General features: G+C 42.3%; 1 protein-coding gene across 1 annotated transcript in view; it reads left to right on the top strand.

Annotated features, from left to right (window-relative positions):
• cacng3b (calcium channel, voltage-dependent, gamma subunit 3b) overlaps nt 1-10,000 on the top strand; it is a 32,004-nt gene that overhangs the window by 233 nt on the left and 21,771 nt on the right. Inside the window, exons 1-2 of the mRNA XM_079645750.1 lie at nt 1-375; nt 512-1,273. The exon at nt 1-375 is cut by the window's left edge and continues 233 nt beyond it. Coding sequence (XP_079501876.1) covers nt 1,057-1,273 — 217 coding nt within the window. The 5' untranslated portion in view covers nt 1-375; nt 512-1,056. The remainder of the gene's footprint in view (nt 376-511; nt 1,274-10,000) is intronic.

Genomic DNA, 10,000 nt, shown 5'->3' with positions numbered 1-10,000 from the left:
ATTTTGGTGCCTATGTTAAATACCCGTATTGCGTGTCTCTCCACTGCAGATAATGAAAGGGAGGGAACAAACTGAATTTATATTAGAGTCTGCGTGCTTGGACGAGCTCCTGTAAGCCTATTACTGTGGACATCGAGGAAGAAGAAGAAGAAAAAACATGTCAGTGAGTCAACAGCTGGAGAGGAAAACACACGACGGATCTCGGTCAACGTCCGCGCTCTCTTCATAGCTGACGTATGGGCTTTATTCATCGGTCCATTCATTCAGTAATACAGCAGGAAACAGAGAATAACCACTGTACCGCCTTATATTTTGGCGCTGCTGCAACAGAGATTGTCGAAGGAGGACATCCTTCACCGGTCAACACATCCAGCGGTGAGTGAGTGAGGGGCGAGCCGCCTCAGCACTGATGTTTTAGTATAGAAACAGAAACCCTCCCCCCTTTGACTGGTGCGGTTACATCAGTCAATATAAAACAAACTAACCCCCCTTTTTGTTGTTGTTTTTAAAGATGGAGTCCCCCCACGCAGAGCTGTGCTGTTAATAAGGGAGCTGGTTTAGGAAAGGAAGAAGTTAAAGAAGAGAGAAGAAGAAGAGAGATAGACGAGGAAAAGAAGAAGAAGATATCTCGGGTTACTGCTGGATACGCGTATTTAACGCACGGAAGGAGGGAAGGAGAGGCAGAATGTGGTATCGCTGTTTCCCTCCACTCTGACTGAGTGAGACAAGTGTTGGGTAGTCGGGGACAACCGGTGGTCGCTAAACCTCCGGTGTGTGTGTGTTTATGTGTGTGTGAGGGTGGTGGATGGTAAAACCGGTTTTTGATGCGCGAGAAAGTGACGTGCCGCCCTCCCACCTTCCCAACTCAACACACCAGGCAGCAAATTAATTCCCTTTTCGCCCCTTTTAATTCACATATGTGTATTTTATCTTCCAAAATGACTGTCTGTTGAACCCCCTCACTCGGACTCTCCAAATCTCGCGGGATATTAAGGAAATAATAAGGGGGGGAAAGAGAGGAAGACATTTAGATTAAGACAAACAGGAACCGCCTATATGAAGATGCTGATGTGTGACCGCGGCGTCCAGATGCTCGTGACGACGGTGGGCGCGTTCGCCGCCTTCAGCCTCATGACCATCGCCGTCGGTACAGACTACTGGCTGTACTCGCGCGGGGTCTGCCGCACGAAGAGCACCAACGACAACGACACGAGCCGCAAGAACGAGGAGGTGATGACGCACTCCGGCCTCTGGCGAACCTGCTGTCTGGAAGGTACGTGATCAGTCTGACTGTGTGTGTGTGTGTGTGTGTGTGTGTGTGTGTGTGTGTGTGTGTGTGTGTGTGTGTGTGTGTGTGTGTGTGTGTGTGTGTGTGTGTGTGTGTGTGTGTGTGTGTGTGTGTGTGTGTGTGTGTGTGTGTGTGTGTGTGTGTGTGTGTGTGTGTGTGTGTGTGTGTGTGTGTGTGTGTGTGTGTGTGTGTGTGTGTGTGTGTGTGTGTGGGTGGGTGGGTGGGTGTGTGTGTGTGTTTGTGTGGGGGGGGTGGGTGGTTGGGTGTGAGTGTGTGTGTGCGTGTGTGTGTGATTGTGTCCTTCTCTTTCTGTCTTTTCCTATGTGTGTGTTGCAATTGCTCTGTCCCTGCATCTCCACACACACACACATCCTGTCTCTCCTACTGGCACCCCCAGAGGAACATGTGTGTGTGCGTGCATGTTTCCCTCTCTTTCTCTCTCTGTTTTTGTGTAGCTTTATGTTCCTTTCTGTCATGTGTGTGCTCTAATTTCTCTGTCCCTGCATCTCCACACACACACAACTCCTGTCTCCCCTCGGTGTACGTGTGCTTGACAGCATCCCATAATCCCCCAGTTCTTAAGAAGCTGTCTCTTCCCCGAGTTTCCCCTCACATCCTTTCCTCTGCAACATGATAAAACACAATACCATATTTATTGATCTGCGCTTGTTGCCATCACACTGCATAGCTGAAGGTACATAAAGTGCCGACAGGGACAAACAGCTGGCAGTGTTATTAGCCGGTCAGCTGCTGCACCACCAACAAGTCCCTGCACACTGTTGCCGGGAATCTTGCACACTGTGTTGGAAGGAATTTGTCCTTTTGAAGCCATCTTGTTGTCTTGTTGTTAGGAGACACAAAATACAGATTTAGGCAGCGCGGCGTCGAACAGGTTGGTGCTTATAGGATCTGGCAATCGTTAGAGTTGAAAGACCTGTCGAACACACCCAACATACACACTGATTTGAGTCGTAAATCTCATCAGAAGAAACCATGAAAAGGCAGAGCAACATGCACAGTGACCATTTAGAATAGTGAGCATAATGTGCTGTGGAATGTCTGAGATCCATTTTATTTAGGAAGGAAGTTGGGTCATTTTCATTGACTTTTGACAATGTGGTTTCTGTTTGATACTATACTTTAGTTGCTATTATAAGGCATAACAGTTCCACGTTCATCACACAGGTGTCATGGTTGTTGCTTGCTTCTGTTGCATCATTGCAATTTCTTTAAAGTCCAACACTCACTTCCAATAGCAGTACTGTTACTGAGGGCTGTGCTGGGGCCAGTTATTAATTAGAGGGGGCCCATTAAATGTGGAACAAAAAAAAAAAGACGGTCTTCAAGATTTATACATTTGGGTCCATTATACAGTCATAGAGCAAAAGAAAAACAAAACACTATTGTTATTTGTTTAATTTACAGAAGTTGTGTCTTAGTTAGATGTTATTTCATGACAAAACACATCCTTGTTGACTTTGGGTCATGTCACAGTCTTTGATGCAACGCTATCACAAATGGTGTTATCACTCGTCATTTGAAGGGGAGCCATTAGGAGAGTCCAAGCTCAGTTTTATTTGGGCAAAGGCCCCTGTTGCCCCCCACCCCCCCATAACGGCCCATGGTCACATCCATTCATCAGAAGTAGTCTAACACCTTTGCAGCTTCAACGTTAGTGGCAACTTCATGGTTATTGCTGCCAATCAGAATTCAATTAGTGTCATTTCCACAGTGAGTTCAGTAAAAGCTCCACTGTTTGAGTTTCCAGATCGCCTCCGGCACTTCTTGTTCAGTTTATGTCCTTATTTTGCATCATTCAATCATATAAGTAAGATCATAAAACCCCCCAAACTACCCCGATAAATCACACATTTTCCAGCCACTCCAGTACCACTTGGCTGTATACCCTTGTCTCTAGCTGCATGTACCCTGACTACAGTATTGAATCGGCTTTTTGGTTCATGGAGCCATCTGATTTCCGATCCTCAAGGCTTGTGGCTATCCGGTGATCTTAATAATCAAAACCTAAACCTAGACGTAGATAAGGGTAGACGGGGCAGAGATAATTGTAGCAGATAGACAAATAAGACATGATAGATTAGATCAATTTAAAGAGGTAAAGTGGCCCTTTCATTCCAGTTTCCTTTAATTGGTATGCAGTTAGAGCATACTTTATTACAGCATGTTTATGAGTCTCTAAGCTTGGACAAAGTCAATGAGAGAGCTAATCTTGTGAGAATACAGAGTGCCCTATACACTATAATAAGGAGGAAAATGAACGTGTTGTTTGTGGGGCATCTCGGTGGTGCATCTCTATTGTAATGAGTTTGAGGTTGCAACATCGATGTGTGTGCCTGTGTGTTTATACATCCTGCGTTCGCATTAAGCATGGGAAAAGATTGCCTCATCATTTTCGAGTTCTTTTTAAACATGTGCATAAGTTAAAGGTGGGGTATGTAAGTTTGAGAAACCGGCTCGAGATACACTTTTTGTTATATTCCATGGAATGCTCTTAACATCCCGATAGCAATGAATATCTTAAGTGCTTTGACAACAAATCCATTATAAAAATGTCATCTGTGGAAGCCGTAGTACTGTAAAAAGCAAGACCAATCATGTGAGCCGGCTAAAATAACTTGATGGCCTACCTGCCTGTCGGCCTTCCATCTGTGCACAAACTTATCTAGTGCCCTCATTGGTCATGTGCGCGTTCGTGTGTGTTGGAGGAGGGGCTCTGTAAGGAAGTAGCAGATTTCTTCCGGTTGTGTATTTTCTAATTCTAGCGCACTCGAGCTGGTTTCTCCAAAATGACCTACCCCACCTTTAACTAAGCAATGACAAGTTTGCCTAATTTCCTCCGAAAGGGTAGTCCCCGTAAGTGATGTTCAAAATATTGGTCCCCAATGCAAATAACAACCAGTATGCATGTATGTGTGTGTGTGTGAGAGAGAGAGGGAGTGTGTATATTATTATAGATTTGAGACTGTGCCTGACCTTGGCTGCGTGTCGTCCTCTGTCCATCTTTCCACCCCTTCTGATGCTTTCCATGTTGAATCTCCAATGAAGCACAGATGCTATAATACCATTTAAAAGTGTGTTTTCTCCGTAAAAGAAAGTTGATTTGCAGGCATCAAAGAGATTCAAGAAAACCTACAAAAACATTTTTTAAAACAGGGGTCGACACAAAGGCTTTTTAGATTGTATTTTTTGACACCTGGCACATACTGTATATGAACTCTAAGATGTGATACGGCTTGGTAACATTTTCTTCTTTAACTTCTTTTGCTACTACTTTTACTAAACGTGTTGCTTTTGTTACTCACAGTATACTTTGCTAGGTCGTTGTTAAAACATACTATTTTAGTGGCTGCTGACACTGTAAAAACAAGGCTACCATCTTAGGCAACCAACAATCTAAAATAAATGATTTGGACTTGTTTCCAGGATAATGAAATGATTTGGATTCAGTGCATATGTTCCAAAGAATATCCTTTACAAGTTACTATACTTTATAGCTGCACAGATCAACTTATTTAATAATCAAGTCTTTTAGTAATTCTTCATGCTATAATGTAAGAAATTGCTATATTAAGCCCATTAAATATGTAGATTTCCTGATTTTATCTGTTTTTATTTATACTATATTTATTACAATATCTTTGGGGTTTTGACTGACAACACAAGACATTTATAGGCACCTAGGATGGACATTTTAAAATATGTTATGACATTTTAGAGACCAAAAAGTAACTGATCAATCTAAAAAACACTCAGATAAATCGATAATGAAATAATTGTCAAGATGAAGTCGATATCAACCCTTGCATCCAGCTCCTTTAAGACAACAAATATTAGGTTATTTCTTTAAAGACTGACTCTTAGTGTCCTATCGCCTGAGTAGGGTCAAAAGTAATCGAAAATGTAGTTGTAGATTTGGACTTAATACATAATAAGCTGTAAATAATTTGACTTTCATCCTGCACAAGTAAACTTTTTCAATTACCCTGTAAAATATGCATTGCCTCAAGTAGAGGCAGGCATGTGCATCCATTGTGCACGTGTGTGTGTGTGTGTGTGTGTGCACGTGTGTGTGTGTGTGTGTGTGTGTGTGTGTGTGTGTGTGTGTGTGTGTGTGTGTGTGTGTGTGTGTGTGTGTGTGTGTGTGTGTGTGTGATGCAGCCAGTCATAGCCATCTCATTCTGGGGGGCAGAGAAGGCTATTACAGGGCCAGATGGCGCAGGTATAAGGCTGTATTGAACACACACCCACACATACACACACTCTTGTAATTGAATGAATAAATAGACAAATTCTCTGATATTCCCAAGCCACCTAACAAGCACAGCTGTGGGAGCAGTACGGCGAGTTAACACAATGTCAGCGCAATGTCAGTGCATGCACACGAGCACAGGCTCACATGCAACCGTCAGGCAAACATGAAGATGCAAACACACTCGTTCATGCACACACACACACACACACACACACACACACACACACACACACACACACACACACACACACACACACACGCACACACACACACACACACACACACACACACACACACACACACACACACACACTCAATAACACAATTTTAAGTGAAAATGTTCTCTTGTCTTCTTCTCATTCTGCCCATCTTCACTCATTCCGGGTCCGTGGTTGTCACGGTTTTATAATTCATAAATGCCTCATAAAATGACAGGAAATGGATGTCTCTGACTCGTGTACATGTGGCTTGTAGTCCGCCCGACATCAGAGAGTGAGTGAACGAGAGATGGAGGGGGGTAGAAAAACATCATGTATGCAGTGTTCTTACAGTACATGTATGGAGCAGTCATGCATATGAACTGTGAACATAAAGGATGCGGCACATTTTACAGCGACACACTTTCTTTTCCAGACAATATGGGGCAAAAAGGAAGAAAGCCTCTAGAATCATCTTATATTATCAAAGAAAATCGCACCCAACATCATTCATGCATGAGCTGAAGGTGACTTAAGAATAGTATGAGTATTTTCTGTATAGAAATCAGGCTTCTGGTTTATATACCTTATATTTACATGTTAGAATGTGATCTTTATCAGGATAGTAATCGGATAAAGGCAGGACATTCAGCTGGTGCGAATGCAATGCAGTAGACTTAAAGGGACCCTATTGTGCTTTCTGGGGTCTCCCCTTTCCTGTAGTGTGTTCTATAGGTTGTTGTGCATGTAAATCTCCAGAGGGAGTTTCTACTCCCCCTTTGGACTTCTTTGTTTACTACCGGAAAATAGTGACATCACTATGAAACACTCGCGCTCCTATAGAGTGCCCCTAAGTGACACGTCCTAAAACCCGGATGTAAATTTGCATTTTACAACAAAAACCAATGCAATTTCTCCATAGGATTTTGGAAAATAGCTCGAAATAAGGTCTGTGGTTGACACACATTGAAGAGACGGATCACGTTTTGTTCAGCCGATTAAACTCCACATGTCTACCCTACTTTTATCATTTTCGAATCATAAATCGAATCGATAGATTTATGATCGATAGATTTATGATTAGAAAGAAGCTTACTTCCTGGTTTTAGGACGTGTCACTGTGGCACTCTATTAGCTAGCGCTCGTATTGGCTGGCTTAAAGTTTATTTCCAGTACAACAAATACAATAGCGTTTGCTACCATGACCAGGGGTGTGGCTTGTTTGAAATGGCCTTACCTGCCTACCTCGATTGAGATCTGTGACCGAATTATGACATTAAATGAAACTGAATTATTTGTGATGCCATGTGCGCAAAACAAAGCATTGACAAGCTTTTTCGGCTTAAATGCTCTCTGTGCGTTTCCACGGTAGAGTAAAGAAAGAAAGAAGGAAGAGATCATAATGCACAAACATCAAATGACACATAGCATTCTCATAGTATCAATAATTAATCATCGTATTCTTTTCTGAGTGTTTTTTAATGCAAGTCCTATCTTTCCACGGAGCAACATACCTGCAATTCACAGGGTTTTTTTCTTCAGTTTGTGCGATCGAGTTGGGATTTCTTTCATGCAGGGAATGTGTTATTGTGTTGGTGCAGGTGTGCACATCCCACTGTGATAAATGAGCAGGAGAAGGCCAGGAAATGAGGAGCGAAGGAAGGAAGGAAGGAAGGGGGAAGGTAGAGCATGAATGAAGAGAGAGCAGAATGTGCATGAATGAAGCAGGGAGAGGGGTGCTGGGCTGGGAATGATGGATGAGCTGAGCATGGCCTCTGTTTCAGGTGAATCTCCGGGGAGTGTTTGACCACGGCGGGGATCTAAATGATCACCTGGTAATAGAGAGGAGGAAGTGGGATTTAAACAGGCATAGGGAACAAAAATGATCACCCAGGTGGCTGCAGGGAGGAAGGAGGGAAGGAAGAAAAAGGGAGGCGGGGGGAAGGAATTAAGGACTGAGATGGAGAGCAGAGGGAGGGGGAAAAGGGATATTTGTAAGAGGATGGGAATAGGATAAGGACATTGTAAGGCCAACAGAAATACGGAAAAACGTTCACACAAACCTCTGCGTGCTTTTGGTCAGAGGTAGAAGAAGTACTCAGATCTTTAACTTAACCTGTTAAGCCCCAAGGACCCCCTCGGCGGGTCCTTTTTTTTTCACTACACTGTGTCTCAGGGCATCTTAATATTTAAGAACCTATTAATGTGTTATACCAGATAAACGGGAATAATTTCACCTAACTGAGGATACAAACCATTTTTACCAAAACAAAACACAAGTCTCATAAGAAGCATCTAAATGACCCCTGAGCAAAAAACGTACTTTAGCAAAGAACTCAAGATAAAAGATACCCTTATTACTTATCGTAGCTGCACATACAAGATATCCGATTAAAGCTGAGGTTCCACAGATTATTTAGGTATATATATCATCACTAAGTGATCCGAACTCGCGACAGGGGAAGCAAACTCAGACATCACAATACGTACCTTTACGTAGCTTTTAGGGGAGATCCTCTCACCGTAGCTGTCAATCTGATCAAAAGACTTCTTCAATGGCATTAAAACGAGAAAAAACGCAGCTGAATCGGTTAATCCATAGGTTGATAATGTTTCTGGGTAATAATTTGTTTTATTCATAATCCATAATTCCATTTTAATGTAAAAATCGGAGAATAAAAGTTAGCTGCTAATGGTAGCCACCAGAGTTATCGCAGCTTCCGGTCTTGGCTATGCGGCAGTCTCACACACACACATTACCAAATAAGGAGTATGTGGGAGTTCCCCTCGATTCCATTGGCTCTGACGGTTAGAAAGAGATGTCAATCAGCAAAATCGAACAAGGGGAGCCAGAGATATGGAAAATCCACCCAAATGACCCCAGAAGTGTTTTTTTTTTTGCTAAATCTCTCTAAAAAAGGTCACATTTCACTTGTTTTGCATCAATCTTGATACAGGGTACTTATTATATGTTTTACTTTGGATTCCTAAAGCTTTTAGTCTACCATCCCATCATTCAAGGGTAGGTTTCACTATAAGTTTTTTTTTTTTTTTTGGACGGACACAATCATTTACATTTTTTTACTTACTCAATCTGAATTTACTTTAAAATAAAAACATCTATATTGATTCTGACACTTCTACATCCAACTCACAGGTGTATCATTGCTTTGAGAAAAAAGATTATTAATGTAACCCTTTTAGAAGGGAAGATATGGTCATTTGTTCTGGGAATATCATTTTCGAGCCTGAGACCTGAAAAACAGGCTCGGGGCTTAACAGATCACCTATTGTGCAAAATCCACACTTTTTTGCTTTTCTACATCAACATGTGTCCCCTCTGTGTAAAGAGAATCTGAAACTTTTCAGGACAAAAGTGTTTCCCGAGAAGTGACTGGAGATGAGAACCCGCTATGCAAGCACTAAAACAGAGACTGTGCTGAAGTGTAAAAAAAAGGCTTTATTTTGTCCACGACACTGACAAGGAGTTGACTGAGCACACGTAGAGGGAAGACGTAGAGCTGGGCAGATCAGGAGGGGAGGCTGGATGTGGCAGGCAGAGAGGCTGGAGTATGTGGATCTGGAACAGGAAAAACAAACAGGATTAGGAAATAATTTCCTTTCACAAGGAGCATCAAAAAGTCACTAGGAAAAAACCACTAGTAGGCCTGGACGATAGTTTACCACTGAAGATTAAACGAAGAACTAGCGAAGTCTGAGGATGGGAACCAGGGTTTTAAGCAGGTGCAGGTGAGTAGTGGCAATCGGCGGGAATCGGAATGTAGGTAGCCACGCCCAGCCAGGGAGACAGACAAAACAAACACAGACAGGAGGAAAAAGAAGGAGGAAGTACTGCAGATCCTCACAAAAATATTCTCTCTCTTTTTGTGCTGATCCATTTCTATAAAAACCTGTCTGAAAATGAGGCGATCAGATTTTGTCCACTTTATGATGTCATAACGATGTTTTGGCTTGTGTAACCCTTAGCCAATATTGAAAACTGCTCCTAACACTAGGATGGGTCAAATACAGAGAAACCATTTCGTAGGCCTACTGTGTAATGACAATAAAAGTAAAAACATTTTTTTTTTAAACAGTATAATAGGGGACCTTTAAATAGAATTATTGATACTGCAGTGTAGACATACTTTGTGACAGGTGAAAGCACAAAAGTATGAGCCTCAAAATACACTTTATTATCAAAACTAAAAGTAGTTATTATGTAGAAGACGGTGTGTGGCG

This window comes from Notothenia rossii (assembly GCF_949606895.1).
Source record: "Notothenia rossii genome assembly, chromosome: 8".
Classification (NCBI taxonomy): Eukaryota; Metazoa; Chordata; class Actinopteri; order Perciformes; family Nototheniidae; genus Notothenia; species Notothenia rossii.
The sequence above is the reverse complement of the archived record's forward strand: the minus strand, read 5'-3'. Positions and strand labels throughout refer to the sequence as shown.